Source organism: Priapulus caudatus, unplaced genomic scaffold (assembly GCF_000485595.1).
Source record: "Priapulus caudatus unplaced genomic scaffold, Priapulus_caudatus-5.0.1 Scaffold49, whole genome shotgun sequence".
NCBI lineage: Eukaryota > Metazoa > Priapulida > Priapulimorpha > Priapulimorphida > Priapulidae > Priapulus > Priapulus caudatus.
In genome coordinates this window covers 43,160-60,760 of record NW_014577110.1, presented here as the reverse complement: position 1 = coordinate 60,760, position 17,601 = coordinate 43,160, and the positions used below count along the sequence as shown (strand labels likewise).

Genomic DNA, 17,601 nt, shown 5'->3' with positions numbered 1-17,601 from the left:
GATGGTGTTCGCGGCTCCACTGTTTATGACAGGCGGTCTGGCGAGTTAGCGCCTGCGGGACCAGCTCTACCATCTTCCTGGCTAGCATTGGTTTATAACTTTTTATTGACGTAGCTGGCGACTGTCACGGCGCCGATCGGTAAACGGGCTGTTGATTTGCGCCATTAGTGGTGAACAGTGTCGGCGGCGAAGTCGTGGCGAAATAGAACCGTTTCTAACTATTTTTGTCTGTCGAGCGTTGTCGGCCGGTCCGTCGTCGCGTCAGGCCAATGTGCGATGGCTCATAGTAGGAAACAATAGTTTCTAATTTTCTGAAAGTCTGTTTGTCGTTACGAGTCGGTCGTTGTCGCTGCAGACTGTGGCCTTGGCCTGTAAACATTAGTCTAATTAGAGCGAGCCTATATTACCGGCTCCGTACGTGCGAGGTTTTTATCAACCTCTTCCACCCCGGCGTCCCGTGGCAACTTCGTCTACCCCTGCGGCTCGAGGGCGAGGCCGTCATTGCGTACGTTGTGCACGAAAAACTGTGCAGAAAAACTTCCGAACTCGCCTGCTCGCAGTTTAATATAACGTAAACATAAACGTCGCACGCACACATAAACGTTACACACGCGATGTACGCACCACATGCCGTGGCGCACGGACGAAGGAAGCAGTTATATACGCAAGCGGCGTAGTTGCCGGTATTGGCGGTTCATTCGCCAGTGTTGGCGTTTGCCGCACCTCAAATGCATAATGCTACCGAATTTCTGGGATTCTGTTTGAAATATTGCAAAAGCCGCTAGCACTTATTCATTGCCACGTAGCAAAATGCACACAATTGGTTTGAACGTTAACTCACTGAATGTAGATGGAATGTGAATTTCTCCGAAATATAGAATCGCCTCAGATATGAAGGTCATGGGTGGCGGGACATAACGTTTAAATGACGACAAGCGGCATGATTCAGCGGGCGGATTCACGCGGCGGCGGCGACAACACGGCACATTTCTTATTATATTGGAAGCTGACATGATCCAGATGAGACGGGTGATTCTTAGAGAAGCTGTTGCCGAAAGGAGATGTTGATCCCAATTGCGCGTAAAGGAATGTTGCTTGAATAGTAAAACCGCAAGCCGCATATTCTGCCGTACGAGATGTGGAATAGATGATTTGACGACCTCGGACATACCAATATACGTTACCACTACATATACGAATAGGAATTCGTTACGGAGACGAATACGAAATTACGTGATACATACGAATTACGTTACGAATACCATATCGAACAGTACGAATATGCATCCGAATATTAATGTTACATATTATATGAATATGATCAATATATTGAGTGTGCATTTACACACATATACATGATATAGATACAACATTATGTTAAGAACTACCATGTATCCATACATACATATACATATTACCATAATCATGTATGCAGCTGTTTAGGATAGGTTACATCGAATACAGTTACGAATACCATACTGGACCTCACGAATATACCATAGGAATATCATGTTACCATGATATTACTAACACCTACGCTATAATTTGCAGAATGGTATTGGCAAGACTGAATTAGTAGATATATATATACATATATATATACCACACACATGATATCCACGACGGACAACACAGTATAATGAAGACGCAACGCCATCTTGTACACGGTCTCTAGTGCCGCTAGTGGCTCAGTCTAAACGAACTGATCAGTGTGTGCTGTACGTGCGCGCTTGATCTTCCTGCCAGTGGCTGGTAATATGCCAAAAACGCGCAAAACCGTGCTAGCAGTCTGAGAAGGGATGCCGAGCGCTGGGAGTGAACGGTTCATAAGGAGAAGCAAGATGGCTACGATAATGAAAACGCGATGTCACGATTCCAGGTTAGACTCGCACGGACGTTAATTCGGGCAAGTCTGTTTCGCTACACTAAAGTTATAGTTACTGCAGCGTGTCAAACTGTGCACCTGGGGCCAGTCTCAGAAAATGTATATGCGAAATCGCTCCAAGAGAGCCTCGTGGCGCGACCTATGGGACGCGATATCTACGAGAATAACTTCACGGCGTTAAATTATATAAATTACAAATCGGTCTTATATAAACAACAAACACGCGCCAACCAAACAAAGTACGAATTACGACCATTGGATTTATTCTCGCACTACGCTGCAAAGTCCAAAAAATTTCGGGCAAGCGCCAGAACAGCCTCAATTCACGAATTCTGGGGCTTTCATCTATACAAAGTGATTTGGCGTAATATAGCTGTAGGACATATTGGCGCGATATTGACCCTAATGGCGCCATGAGATGCGCTGTTCGCCGCTTCGCGCGGATCGGGGCTGCAAGTGCGTCTAGTATACAACCTATCAATAAGTATATGCCCGATCTAACATCAAATCCACTAGTACCGTTATACGTTACAATGCAATTTGCAGTGTTCTTACAGCTTTATCGCCACAGATTCTTACTACGCCTGTAGTCGAGATCAGCCCTAAGTATATATCGAGTGCAGACGAGACCGAAGAATGTTTGCAGCTTGTTGAAACTCTGGAAACGGAACTGGTGTTTAGCTCTGCTAGCATAGGTCTAGAATAGCGTCAGATAATAAGAAACTTCTACTCGAGGGCACAATGTATTGGATCTGAGAGCACTGACGCTCAATCGCTCGGACAGTGGGAAAACTGCACAGTGCACAAGCTGGCGATTACAGGGGATTGATTTGCGATGGCGCTTGGCAGGTAGGTAGGCCCCTTATATACATACGCAGGCCAAACAGACAAAAGTGCCAAACAGGCAACGATAGAAACCACTTAACCTTGCAGCTTTGCTTGCAGGGTAATAAAGCTTACCTTGCGCGCAAACTATCAGTGTCATGCTGTAAACACCGCAGGACGCCCATAATCGAGTCGATCGACCACACGTCACAGCCGTCAGCGATGTATAGACGGACACCATGTCGTTTTGCTTGCTGCCACAAAGTCGCTGACAGGTATTCGATGAGCTGTGAGATGCCAGTCTGTACAACTGTAGATCCGCCGTTGGCGTTATTTTGTCCCCCAGGCGAGATCGGTTAGCACTCGTTCACATGTCTCAAAAGACGACGCCTACGTCGCAGCACTACGTCAACCTTCGCACTAGTCACCTCTCGCTCCAAGCGTAGCACCAGTTCTGCGCCATAGTTCAGTTCATAGGCGTTTGGTTCAAGGATTAGAGAACATGTATCCAATAAAACCAATGTGTCATTTACATCAATATAAATATTACTATTATATCAATGATAATAGGTTAGCGTTATGGTTAGGGTTAGGATTAGTTGGCGTTAGGGTTAGGTTAGGCATATTGGGTCTACTCCGAACTCAGGAAGTGGGTGATGCTACGCAGAACGAAAAGCTAATGCTAAGACTAGTGCTGCCACGTAGCGGTCGTCCTTTTGGGACATACGGAACGAAGTGTAACCGGCGAGATCAGGGTAAATTACCATAAAATAGGCGTGTCTATCGAGCTGCGGCTTTTTTGACGCATGCGCATTCGTTAAGGAACAATGCTGACCTAACCTAATTAAATTTAATTTAAAAAAATTATTTGTTGTTATTAAAAGGCGAACAGTAGCCTCTAGGATTTTACTGCATACAACTGGTAACGTTACATGTAATAACAAATCGTCTATACCACACTATTTGTTACAAATACCTAATTATAATTGTTATAATTCAAGTACCATCAACGCGCTACGCGAAATACTTGGAACGGCGCCTGACCCTGCGGACCGTGCTGCACACCGCCGAAAAAGTTCTGCGTATTTGACCCAATTTATTTTGCCACGCTTACAGACGATGGCTAATCAAAAAGTGCAATTATGTTATACCATAACATGCTATTTTAACGAGACTATATTAATTTTAGCGGCAAATTATCCATATGTATAACTGGAAACTATATGCTCGTTAAAGATATTACAATCCTTTTGCTTTTTTAAATATAGTTTCTAAATAAGAAACACCTCGGTCTGTAGCCTTGGCTGGAAAGTGGATTTGCCGCAACTTAATAAGATCGTGCGCTTTGAGTGCCGCCACGTCGTTGTAAACAAACTTGTCAGTCGTAGATTTTAAATCCTTTTTTTCATAATATTTTTGATGGTGATTGAACCATAAAACTTATTTTACGTTAGGCGTAATTTTAAGCCTAAATTTAACTGAAAATAATCCTAGAATCTAGAGTAAAACGATCCCTTTAAGTTGTTAGTAAATAAATATGTAAACATTTTGATTAATTAGAAACAAAAGTAGTTAAATATATCAAAGACTGGAAACAATACAGAAAACACAGAACATGCGATTCGATCTAACGACTTGTTTAGACACGAGTTACTGCTGGCTACTAGGCCTATCGAGGGGACTACTGACGGAATTCGCTTAATGGATTGTCCTATGAATATTAGAGACTTTGAGTTCACAATGGGTCCTGGGTACGACGTAATAAACTGCAACGCATGCAGTAGAGAGGTGCACCTTACCCCAGAAAGGGCCTCTGGCCAATGGATATGTCCCTTCTGGTGACCTGGTCTCATTGCTGTGTGTAGGCCACTTCGCTTGAGGTGCCTTAGTTTTGTTGCCAACACACAGATAAGTCGAGAAGGAAACTCGCATTTCAACCACCTTACTGCCTTGAGGGGTATGCTCTCTTCAGGCCAAAGGCTAAGAGAAGGAAAACTCCTAACTCCAACCACCTGCTGCCTTGTAGTTATCCTCTTCGGTAAAGCTAGAGAAGGAAAACTCTACCTCAGACGCTGCCAAAGCACTGCTGCCTGCGGTTATGGCCTTTTGAGGCAAAAGGCTAGGACACTGCTCATAACAAGTGGTTGGCGTCAGCAAGGGCATGGCGTCATAAAAAATAGAGCTCCAAATACCAAAGATGATGATCCAAAAACAAGGTAATGGCGCCCAGTCGCCCAAGCAGCCTTAAGTGGCAGGGGGTGCTAAGAATCCCTGGACATAACACGAAAAACAAGGAGGAGATGAGAGTGGAACAGTAAATATTGGTACAATGTGGAAGAAGTAGGAAGTTTCGAGTGGTTAACAAGAAGGAAAGCGTGACGAACGTCTTTGTCTACAAGAAGTTCAAATTACAGTGAAGGATGTAGGATATATGGAGGTAGGGTGGCGAAAGATATAAGTTCTGGTGGTGTGGGGAGAGAAAAGACGATGAGGGTGGCGTGGATAATGGCTGAGGGAGAAATTTAGTACAGGATACGAATGGAGGTACTAGAAAGGATAACACAGTGATACTGAAAATATAGGAATTGTAATAGAAGGGAAAGTACTTCAAGTCTGTCTGTCTACTGTTACCACAGATGGGAGACCACAAGAGGAAAGAGATTCTGGGGAAAACTGCGATGACACCTGGTAGAATACCAGAGAAATTTCGTATGATAATTGGTGGCTGTGGGGACTTGAATGGTCGTCGCATGTGGGATAACAGCGAGAGGTTTCGGGTGTCAATGGGAATATATGGAATATGGGGAGCGGAATTGCAGATGCGGGCAAAGCATATTAGAATTTTGTCAGAGCAGTAAAATGATAATACTTAATACTTTGTTCAAAAAGGTGAGAGGGGGAGAAGAAAATCACCACACTTACAAGAGTGGAGGGGCAGACAACACAGATCGACTACATCTTGGTAAGCGAGAAATGAGAAATTTATATTAAAGGACCTGTAAGGTATCCGGGAGAAGCATGTTTAAACACGAACATAGCTTAGTGTGTAGCCGATCTCAAGATCAGCAGCGATTCCAGAGAATTAAAAAAGAACAAAAGCGTGAAAGAAGATTAAAAACAATCGGAAACTACAAAGCGAGGGAAACACACAAGAGAGACTTTGAAGAGACATGTGAGAAGGGAGAATGGAGAGCTAGCAGAGAGAGGGATGAGAACTTAGGAGGATTAGTATCAATGAATGGGCTTGTAGAGAAGTTGTGGGGATAGACAACGGGAACTATAGACATAGAAAGAGAACTTGGTGGTGGAATGAAACAGATGCAAAAGCAATAAGAGAAAAGAAAGAAGCTTCAAGGTATGGCAAAGAAGTGGAGAAAGAAGTTGACAGAGAAGTGTACAAGCCAGAGAAAAGGAACCGCAAAAGAGAGCGTAGCAATTGCCGAAAAGAATCAGTATCGGAAGAACGTGAACGGAAATTATCAGGAAAAATCAAAACAGAAATCACAGAATCTATTCAGAAATAGCATAAGCAGTATGGAAAAGGGGAGAGACAGGACTGTCACTAGGAGGAAAATGATATAAACAGGGATAGCAGAGGAGATATAAAAGTGGAAGAAAGGAAATCATGGAACAGATGGAGTGAAGTACTTCCAGTGAGCTACTAAACCTGAGCAGAACGAATACAGCGTGGGAAGAACAGAAATGGTTGAGGCCGACCGTTGGGGACGTTACAGCAGCTGAAACTGGAAGTAGTTTGAGAGGAAATGAGTAGGGAAGCCGGACAGTGCCAACAGGGAGGTGACAAGTGACCTGGGTAAGGCGGCCAGGTAGGGAAGAATAGAGGAACTGGGAAGCCATCGTGAAGGAATGATAGGAGAGGCGGACGCGAATACCCAGAAGATTGGAAAAAAGAGTTCTACAATAACCTGATATATAAAAGGCAAAGAGATCTATGGTATGCGAGCAAACACAGGAGGAGTGGGTTATCTAGAACTAATGCATATGAAAATATACGAACGAGTTGTAGAGAAGGAATTAGAAAGGAGACGTAGACATGGTAGTTTTCAGTTCCGGGTTTTGGCCCAGGTAGCGTCCACTACAGCGCGCGCTATATTTGTTCTTGAACACTGGCAAGACGAAATATAACAAAAGAAAAAGAAGCTGTACCACATTTTTGTGGCATTGGAGAAAGGCATTTGATCGGAGTACCAACGAGAGTTTAAGGTGGGCTTAAGACGCGAAAAAGTACCTGAAAGGATGATAACAGCGATAGATGTCAATGCTATGTGGGACACCGATCAAGGGGTTAGAACGACAGCAGGGACGTCAGAGCGAGTTTGACATTGGAGTAGCGGGTACCATCACAGGCCTCGCGTATTAAGTCCCGCTTTACTTTTCATCACAGTAATGGGATGACGCAACTAGCAGGAAAACAGAAAAGGATTCCTTGGGAGTTAGGTATGCAGATGACTGGTCATTTGACGGCAGAATCTGAACAGGAAGCAACTGGAAGCCTGTTGAGAGTGGAGAGAGTGGGTTAGAAAGACGAGGAATGAAAGTAAACTTGACTGAGAAAAAAAAGATAGTGGTAAACAGGAAATGTCTCTGAGCACATGATGCCAGTCAGCGAGATTGGCTCATTGTGCGATGCTGGATGGAGAGGAGTTGGAGTGAATTCAAGTTTTATGCATAGTAGAGTGTAAACAATGGCTTGTCACCAAAGATGCACAGGACTGAAAAGTGTAAAGGAATCCAGAACTTTCGGTGCCCGGTTTGCAGAAGAGGGTATGTCAGGGGAGGGAAGGTATGAAAGCGACTGGGACTAGGAGGAAAACATTAGAGGAAGAATTCATGAGGTTTTGCTTATCTGCCGTGATATGGTGCACTGTGAGGTGGCGCTACCAGAGAGACGCTGAGAGTTAGAGTAGGGCTGCATGGAAAAAAATGGAGAGCAATTGCGTAGTTTGTTAGTAAACAGGAAGTATCTCGTTAAGATCAGAGGCAATGTCATATTGAAGCTTGTATAGCATCAGTTTTTTATCATGCTGTAGAAGTTGTGGGCTATGACAGAAAGAGATGAGATATATTGAGAAGATGTGATAGAAGATGCTAGATACATAGCTGGGAGTTAAATGAGGATTAGGATAATCCAGTTGAAAAGTGGCAAAGAATTGGTTTAGAAGAGATACAGAATAGAACTAGACAGAGGAGACTACAATGGGTTTGGGGCATGTCTAGAAGGGAGACGCGAAAGAGGATACTGAGGTTTGTGGAAGAACTTAGAGAATCCCTGCGGAAAAAGAACCGGTTGAAGACCAAAGAGCAACATGCGATAGGGACAGTGCAAAAGATCTGAAGGACTTAGAATATAGATTGATCAGGCATAACGCAAGACAGGAACGGATTGGAGGACGGATCATCGCAAGTCCAACCCCAGGGCACGGGAAAAGATGGACATATAAAACGAAGATGATGATGATGATGATAGATGGATGTGATGTGCACGTTCCACCAATGGCACGTGAAGCTTCACCATGGCAGCGCGAGAGACCGGCCCCATTATGGTATTAGCCTGAACTCGCAATGGCGCGGAAAAAATTATGCCAAGGCGGTCAGGGGGCCGGTCTGAGGGCAAAGAAAATAAATTAAAATTAAAAATTAAAAATGCCATAATAATTAGAATATCTGAACCTATATATCCGCGATTTAAATATGCATTTAGGAAACTGTATTTTTGTAAAAATCTTATTTTTGTCGCAGGTAGGCCATTTTCAGCATTGCATGCAGCGCGCGGATTTAGGGCCGGTTTGCGACCGGTTTTCCGAAACCTTGTCACAGGCTGGTATCTTCGAATTGACCGCAAAATTCACCAGAATGCACCAAAATATAGCCTCTTTTTTTTTTTATTCCCAGGGGGGCATGCCCCCGCGCCCCCTAGCTGTGACTAGAACCATGGAAACTGGGTCACCAAACCCGTCTGGTCCACCCCTGACATTGTGTGGTGCTTCATTACTCAACACAATGACTTGCGTTAGGTCCGTATATATCGCTGGAGCCGGTCACACATTGAAAAATAGGAATGAGCCCCCCCCTCTAGAGAGAATCTATAGATTTCAGCCATGATGGTCGATCTCAAACTTGCCAAATCGTTTGCTAGCCTGATTCCAGCGATTACATTAACGTAGAGATATCGTACTGAGCCACTTAAATTCATCTCAAACGTCTACTGTCACTGATGAAACATTGCTATACTATCACCTCTTTGCTACTTATATAATTCCGGATGAAATACACGAGTTTGATGGATCGGAGTGAACGGATAGACACACTTGGACTTGACGCATTATATATTGCTTATTGGTTCTCAAAGCGGTGTCCAGATCGTGGACGCCATTATGCCCGATCTGCAGGTAATCTACGGCTTTATCTTGCAATGAATAAGTAAACCTCTGATAGTATGCGAGGTTGAGTCTGTTCTCATCAAGGGTCAAGGTATGGCTGGTGTAACGGGCATCAGCTAATAGACGGCCAGGTGCACCGTGCGCGTCATATAATCCTGTGGCTCCTTCGCCGCGTTTGCGTTGGCGCGTACAGGAGTTTTCATCTAAGCAATATTCCGCCCGGATAAAACCTCATCGGTAGGGAGACTGCCACTGCTCCGTAAAGCTGAAACCTATAGCACGTGACATATAATATAGTATTGCGTGCACTGTCAGATAATCTGTGGTGGATAAAGCGTCGTATGGAAACCGATAATGTGCGGCCCGTGTGAATAAGTGAGAAATATATTTATTACCATCCATCACTAACAAGAAACGGTTACACGTGTTTGTTACTTGCGCATTTTAACAAATTTGAAGGTCAATGGCGAAGAACAACGAGGTTCCCAGTGGCATGATTTTGTTCATTAAAATTAACATTAATTACACCGAGCTCACACCAGTTTTGGTTCGAGTTTCTATCGCATTCAGAAACAGTCTCCTTGTTTTAACAATATACACAAATATTTACTGTAACCAAAATACACAAGGTATGCAGTTCTGTTTACCAATTTCGTCTGCGTCAACATTTACATTTATTAGAGCAATAACTCTTCCGATATTAAAGCATGATTCATGAAATCAAACAGGACTTGTATGCTAACAAAACTATTACCAAACTTTGCATGGCAAACCTTAAAATTTGTCTGTCGACCCATACACTCGCCATAATAATCAATAGTTTTCTAGATCATTGTCACACAATTAGTGTAAGTACGTAAACACGCTAACTGAACGCGATCGGACCTGATTTTCTTCAAATGGCTATAAAATTACCTCACAGACATGTTGCTTTATACAGCTGCTGAGGAACAGTGAATTTGATAGTTGTTCCACAATTTTGCCAGTGAGTGTCCTCTACTGCTGACTATGAAAATTTGTACTCGTCCTAAAAATTTCCTTCATCACTGATATATATTTAGGTAAACTTTATTTTGCCAAAACAGGATGGAAGGATTAGAACGGATATTTGCCCTCTCCAACAAGAATTCTGCCGTACAAAGCATAATATGCATTTTTTTTTGTTTTACTTTTTTTTTTAGCATGGCCACAATGTCAGCGGTTCTACAATAATGTGTGTGCGGATTATGTTCGTACAATACGTCTTTCCCGAAATCCGTCTTTTTCTCAGCATGTCTTCACTTTCTGGCCGTGCCGATTCAGTACCTTCAAGAAGTCGCCTGTACTTGGCTCGCATGCGCCGAGTGGATGTACGCCTTCGAGCACTTGATGTGATACGTGAAGGATAGTTCGGAACGGTGTGCAAAAGATGATCGTGTTGTTCGCGTGATTGCGCGGTTCGTGTGACGTTGCACAACACAAACGCTGATGTAACCTATGTTATCTCGCAACACGCCGCATCCGTATCCCTGCAGCTCTAGCGGTGGCTCCTTTGGGGAGCTGAACAGCACCTGACTGAAATTAAATCGATGAGCGATGCTACATGCTGCCATGGACCCGCCATGTCGTATATGTTATTGAAAATGGACTGGCCATAACTAGAAGCCATGCCACACAGACTGGTTATGAGCTTCCACATTTTTTTTTTACATTATCTCTTCTGACCCACTATGTGCTGACTGATTGCAATTGCGACAGAGATTACTAACGAATGCATGACTTAAAACATTGCACCTTTATTAAAATATATGATTAACTTAGAACATTGACTGAGCGCAACGTTAATCTTGGTAGGCCATGTTAATACAACTGTTGGGGCCAAGTGTTTGGCTATGCACTCGCACGACCTTCCTTAAACCTCTCTCGCTGAACTCACTTTTCCACCATGACTACTCATCGGTCATCTTAAACACTAGCTACTAGAAAACAACTGGTGAACTTCTGTCTGCCTTGTGCTTCCACGTATACGCTAGAATGTAAGGGACAAAAATCACGACCGTGGAACTCGGAACACAATTAATATTAAACAATGTTTAAAATATGTGATACGACAAATGTTACACTGGACGCTGGGATAACGATATGAGCGGGACACACACCGTTCCACACACGACCTGCGAGTTAGCTACGGGCCGTGTTTTCTCTCAGGGAAAGAAACTTGTCTAATGGACCGCAATGCATTTTAAAACTTCTGCCCAACTTTTTGGCAGCTGGCCACAATAATATGCTCTTTCCCAGGCTCTTAATGCATTGCCGGTCGTTTGACATGCCTTATAAGTGAACGCTAATTTACGACATCCCATACAATCCTCTCCGACAAGCCTTAATTGCTAATCCATGAACCCTAATTTTCCAACTGTTTATTTTGTTGACAATGCAACATCTTTTGCTTTTTTTTTTACTCAGCCTTGTTCTATAACCTGCAAACTCGATTGAGTTTTACCTATGTATTGGGAGCCATTGATGACTACACAATTAACTCCAATTGGCTACAATCCCTACGCTGGGACCCCCCTCACTCTTTCATATGTGACATGCCTTCGAATGACATGATTTCCTGCGGGGAAGCCCTACTGTATCATTCATGTTTAACTTATTTGAGACGATGTTGCTCATGCTAAGTGCGATCTACACTATCTCACTTTCAATTTAGCCATCTTATATTACACTGTATTTATTCACAGAATGTCTATACTATTTTAGCCCATATTTCAAGTATTAAGTCTCAACACCACATTGTCGTCTGTCATCCCGCTGTACGTGAACTGTAGCTTGCTCGCGTTGTTGCTTCCTCTCCTTTCTCCTGGAATTCAAGCAGTGACTTTCTCGAAGACAGTTGCAAAGCAGTTGTCCTCTTCAGCAGACTGGCCTTTGCGTAACCACATCTTCCATAAGTCTTTTGTGTGGAATTTGTTCAAGATGCATACAAATATTTGATACATTGTAGACCTTCGAAAATATATGTGTCAAAGAAATTTATGAGTGGTGAAAGCAATACACTTGCAATTCAGAAGAGGATTTATACAACTAATATAATATATATTATACTTATTATTACGCTTTCTATGTATGTAATACCATGCAGTATACCCGCAGCAACTCATACCATGACAGTTAACGAATAGTTGTCATACACGGCAGCATAAAAATTACTGTAGTTGGCGGAACAATGTTATCCTTGAATGCGCATAACTCAGCACATATACTGCCATTACACACATGGTCCACATAGCACGTACTAGTCGAATTAAATGTCCTATCAGTGGATATAGCCACGCGGGAAAACCGAGATCAGTTTGACAACAGTTTACAGCTTCTAACCAACCCTACACGTGGTCAGTGACACTGTCAATATGACGAATAAGTACCACCGCACACCGGCTTATATATCGTTTGAACCAGTTTCTTTGGAGCAAGTACTTACCATCTGTCTGCGTCTGTTCATGTAGCTTGCCATAACTCTCTTTTCAACGCAAAGTCGTCCGCTCCGTGTTCTTTGCAGTTGTTTATAAAATCTTCATATGAAATACTAAGCGTATCTTTAGATCTTTCCTGATGGGCTTGGATTCGAAGGATATGATACACTCACTCCGCTTCAGAAATCGAGCGATAGTAATGTCCCTGACTCTGGTTTACACACCGATTGCACATTTCGCTGAAACTTGTTTGGTGAGCTGTGTCGGACAATAATGCGATTCTGAAATCTCTAGTAACAATCATGGTTTCTTAAACAAACTAATGCCGTGCACAATACCAAAGATTAGTTTAAACAGTCGAATTTCTAAACTCCGCCGACCGCCTCATAACTTGCCCACGGGAAACGGAAGTTTACTGCGGGTATCACTTTAAAGTTCAGCGCGTACCATCAAGTCTTACGTTTTTCATCAAATCGGTATAAACATCTCTAAAATATAAGATACAAAATAAATTGCATTAAGTCGTGCATAATATTACAGTCGATACTACGAATAATTTGACAAAAAATTAATCACATAACATAACTTAGATTTGAAATTAAGTTGAAAATAATTGTGAGCGACGATGATTCGATAGAGAGGCGCATGACTTGTGGCAAGACAGTGAACCACGTTCAAGGATGCGCAGCGACCCAGTACAAAAAAGCAGTTTGTTGTATATCTCTGCGTTGACGATGTAATAAATTATAACAAAGTAAGCATAGAATTAACAATGTGGTTACTCCTAGATATATGCTTAATATCATTGGAGTAAATATCAATATATTATTTCGATGCCCACTTACACCTTACAAGGCTACATGTTTACGTACACGCTAAAACAACAAACACTAAATCAATCGCTATGCGCTATCCGGTCCGCAGCAGTTGTTGCGGCATGCGCTGTGTTCATGTTGTATTACATAAGTGTACATGCTAGTGCTAGGGAGGCGCTTACTCCCTATAACCACGCCTTACTCTCTAACCCAACCTTAATCCAACACCAGCCCTAAACACTCAACACTAACTATAAACCGTACTCGGGTTCTTTATTATACGCTCGGTTTCTAATATATACGCGAGCTGATAGTACCAAACATCTACTCTATCGGTGTATTAACACAGCATAGCGCAACCGCATGTATGCAGGGGCGTCATCGCGTAAGCGGCTGCCGTAGCCAAAACGCTACGGCGGACCCAGCTACAAGGGCCATAAAAATAATCGAAAATCTATAAGTGTAAATAGCATTTTAGACGCTCTAGGATTTAGACAAATGTTGGGTCTTGGGGGAACCCTAACCCTAACCGCGAACCCCAGACCCCCTTTCAGGCACTTCGCACTTCCTACCTACGGCACTCGTTGCCGTGCGCCTGCCGGCAAAACTGCAACAATGTAACAGGCGCAATGCGCAACAACTGCTCGGCGATAGCGCGCATACGAACAGGTGTCGCGATGCTTGGCCATTGGACGATATCCACGTCGGTCTAAATCAACTACACTTCGAGCCTCCTAAGAGTTCAGACTAAGGCTGCGAGTGAGAGCGGCCCCCCCCCTCTATGCCCCGCGGTGCTGTCGCACGGAGACGTACCCTGCGTACGGTCCGGCCCTATTACCGGAGTTACCCGGTACTACTCTAATTGGCGGGACCGTACCCTCGACCTACTCTACTAACGACGTCTAGGGGAGCGCCGGGAGACGCCTACTCTCTAACCCTAACCATATCAGATAGTTACCAGGTACCCAGGGTACGTTCCAGCAGTACCCTGGGGGACATAGACCCTATGCGCCCTCCTAAGTCCTAACGACGTAATACTAGCCCGACCAGGCTGTGTGACTAACGTCAATATACATTCGTCTCTTGGTCTCTTGATGTGTGACCGTTTCTTGGAGCTACTAGTTAACGTAACAATCTTGGTGGTAGTGTGTTAGATCTTGCAAACAACCTACCTAATAAACCACGTCGCTTGTTGGCTGATAGAAAACTTTATTTTCCGAAGAAGTGCCAGGGCTTTTACGTTAGAGTGAAACAGAGGGATACAAAATGGATTAACTTTACATGTCATTTTACCCAATATTATTCAAACTCAAAGTGGCTGGAGGTACGGCAGCCGTCGTTCGTTGAAGCCCCTTTTGGCGTTTGTTTGAGGGCTGAGGCAATTATTTGCGATCTTCTGATGTAAAGTTTACAATAATGTTCATTTTCATACCTAATCCGAGTGTTTTCTAGCTTATCAAAACTCTCAAATTGTGAGTTTATTTCCCAATGCATTATTTCGAAATCTGAATTGGCCAGCGGCCGTTGGAAGCGAATGGACTGCCGTACCTCCAGCCTTGTAAATTGGAGATACGGCTGCCGTACCTCCAGCCACTGCCAATATTATTCATTCAGTTTATTGGCAATAACAGTCACCCATGAACGAATTGAATTTCCACCACAAATATTGCCGCAAGAGCTGATTTTAGGGGTTGTGATGTAAGCTGTTGGTCACAAGAAATTATGGCCAAAAATCTCTAATTTGTGCATAGATGTGGAGTTATTGTGTAAAAACATAAAACAATTAACATCCATAACACTAAGTTAAAACATTTTGACCCAACTGTTTTACTCTGGAAAGTTTAAAAATGCATTCACTATTTTCGAATAGCCAAACGACTTTAAATCGAAGGTACTTGATCCTTTACTACAGGGAATTATTTGAAAGTATTGCTTCATCCAAACAACAAAAAGCAACAGGTCTAGGAGGAACAGAAGATTATCACCAACTGACAGAACTTCTTGTACAGAAAGATCAGGAACTAAAGGATGCACTCAACTTGGGTAAATCATAATGTAAAACATTAAATGATTAAACCGACCTACACCGTAGAAATTAAATTTCTTCACTGACCTTGGGTTTTGCTGAGTTTTAATTAGTGGGTAGGTCTGCCCATGAAATTAAATTGTTTCTATTACAATCATGGGACTTAGGCTTAGCCTGTTGTGCTTACCATATATGAATATAATTTCATATAGGTGACTGCTGAGAGTTCCGAGCATTTTACAAAAATTGCCATATCCTAGACGAAAATTATATAAATTTATTTCAACATTTATAAATAAAAGATAGAGGTGTATGACCATATGGAACTTGAGCAAGTTGGCAAATTAGACATGTTACTAATTAGACTAATATGCTGTTAGCTGGAGAACAGGCTGTAATCCAAAAGAAGATTGATTCGCTGAAGGCAGAATCTTTCAAGCGAGACCAGGACATCCGAAAATTACAGCAGCAACTGAAGGAGGCTGAGCATGTACTGGTAATGAAGACTTCAAATATATTCTGTGTATATTAGGTTCTTAATCTTGACACATTAGTAGGCTAATTTCTTAACACATGTTTCTGCTGGTTGCAGTCAACAGCAATCTACCAAGCAAAGCAGAAGCTAATTTCAATACAAAAGGCTACAAAGAACCAGGTTCCCTCTGAAGAGCTTATCAAGTATGCTCATCGAATCAGTGCTTCAAATGCTGTTGCAGCCCCTCTCACATGGCAGCCCGGTAAGTGCTTTATTAGCACTGCATTGCGTTGGTAATTGTAGAAAACGTTGAGGAGCTAGTCTGATCATTAGACACATAATTGAATCGGAGGGTGGCAAATCCTCATAACCTTATCTTGAAGATAATTTATTCTATGTTATCAGTGGTGTATAGTGCATTAAATTATGTACTGTTTGTGCTGACGCTAACCTTTGTTCAGGTGATCCCAGACGACCTTACCCACAGGATATTGAGATGAGACTTGGATTTCTAGGTCGTCAAAGCGACCTGCCCATTAATGGGCAAATGTTGCAGGCTCAGTCACAAGGTAATGTTTGCACATTTTCAATACTATGTATGTTCACACTTGAATATTTAACACATGTTAACGGGTAAATATGCACATCGTATGCACATTTTACATAAGCAAATGAATAATCAATACTTTGTTTCTTGTATAAGTGTAAAATGTTACCACAAATTTCCCTATTTTATTGGATGCCCTACACTATGAAATAAAAAAATTATGGACTATTTACGGACATTGGAGAAAAATTATGGACAACTATTACAACTAAGAATAACTATGAACAACTGCGGAAGGTCTGTAATGAAACTGTTTTTGGTTGTAGTCGTACATGGTTGTCCGAATTTTCATTTCTAGCGCTAGCATGTGAATTCACACAACCTATTTCACAAGGTGATATTATTTCCAGCTTCTCAAGGCAGTTCATTGTCTTGGCAACCACCCCCAGAAATTGCGCCAATGGTGTCCCAGGTCGCAATAAACCAGAGTGCAATGTCTGTCGACTCCAAGGGGCACAACAAAGAAAATGAAGGGGACGAGGTAGAAGTCATGTCAACCGACAGCTCTAGCAGTAGCTCAAGTGAATCTGGTTGAGGGTTTACATTCCCAGGGTGCGAAATTAACGGGATTCTGGAGTCAAATACTCCCCGATTTACTGACGGACTCCCTGATTTGACATATGCAGGAGTCCGTGTGACTCCCTGAAAATTCTGCCATGCTAACTACTTCGTTCCGGAGCATGGACTCGCGGAATTACCGTATTTTTTCAGCTAATGTCCAAAGAAAATTTGGCGGACGTGCAACCGCATGCATCTTAAAAATAAGCACATGCGTTATTGTTAATATCTTTAATTTTGAACCTCAGACTGCAGACTCACTCATTTTGCTGCGGACTCCCTCTTTTTGAGGGTAGGGAGTCCGTTGGACTCCCGTGTTCAAAAGTTAATTTCTACCCCTGCATTTCGTACCACCATGTCTTTAAATATCACAGCTCTTGTAACAATCTCAATCTATTGTGTAAATATAGTCGTTAGTATTGTGTCTCAATGTCGTGAAATACTCGATGTCATGAAAACAAAGTACAATCCTGGTAACATATGTAGACACGACCCTTTACTCCAAATAATTATGATCTGTGTGTGTGTAGCATAAACATTAGTTTTGTACAAAA

The 17,601-nt window shown here is 42.6% G+C and overlaps 2 protein-coding genes across 2 annotated transcripts in view; one reads left to right on the top strand and one right to left on the bottom strand.

Moving 5' to 3' along the window:
* Positions 1–2,547, bottom strand: part of LOC106820832 (serpin B6-like) — a 16,656-nt gene extending 14,109 nt beyond the window's left edge. Inside the window, exon 1 of the mRNA XM_014825407.1 lies at positions 2,498–2,547. The gene's annotated coding sequence lies outside the window, so the exon portion shown is untranslated. The remainder of the gene's footprint in view (positions 1–2,497) is intronic.
* The window catches only part of LOC106820834 (mediator of RNA polymerase II transcription subunit 4-like), a 20,711-nt gene extending 3,110 nt beyond the window's left edge, over positions 1–17,601 (top strand). The window contains exons 2-6 of the mRNA XM_014825409.1: positions 15,294–15,424; positions 15,788–15,903; positions 16,000–16,144; positions 16,344–16,451; positions 16,840–17,601. Coding sequence (XP_014680895.1) covers positions 15,294–15,424; positions 15,788–15,903; positions 16,000–16,144; positions 16,344–16,451; positions 16,840–17,024 — 685 coding nt within the window. The 3' untranslated portion in view covers positions 17,025–17,601. The remainder of the gene's footprint in view (positions 1–15,293; positions 15,425–15,787; positions 15,904–15,999; positions 16,145–16,343; positions 16,452–16,839) is intronic.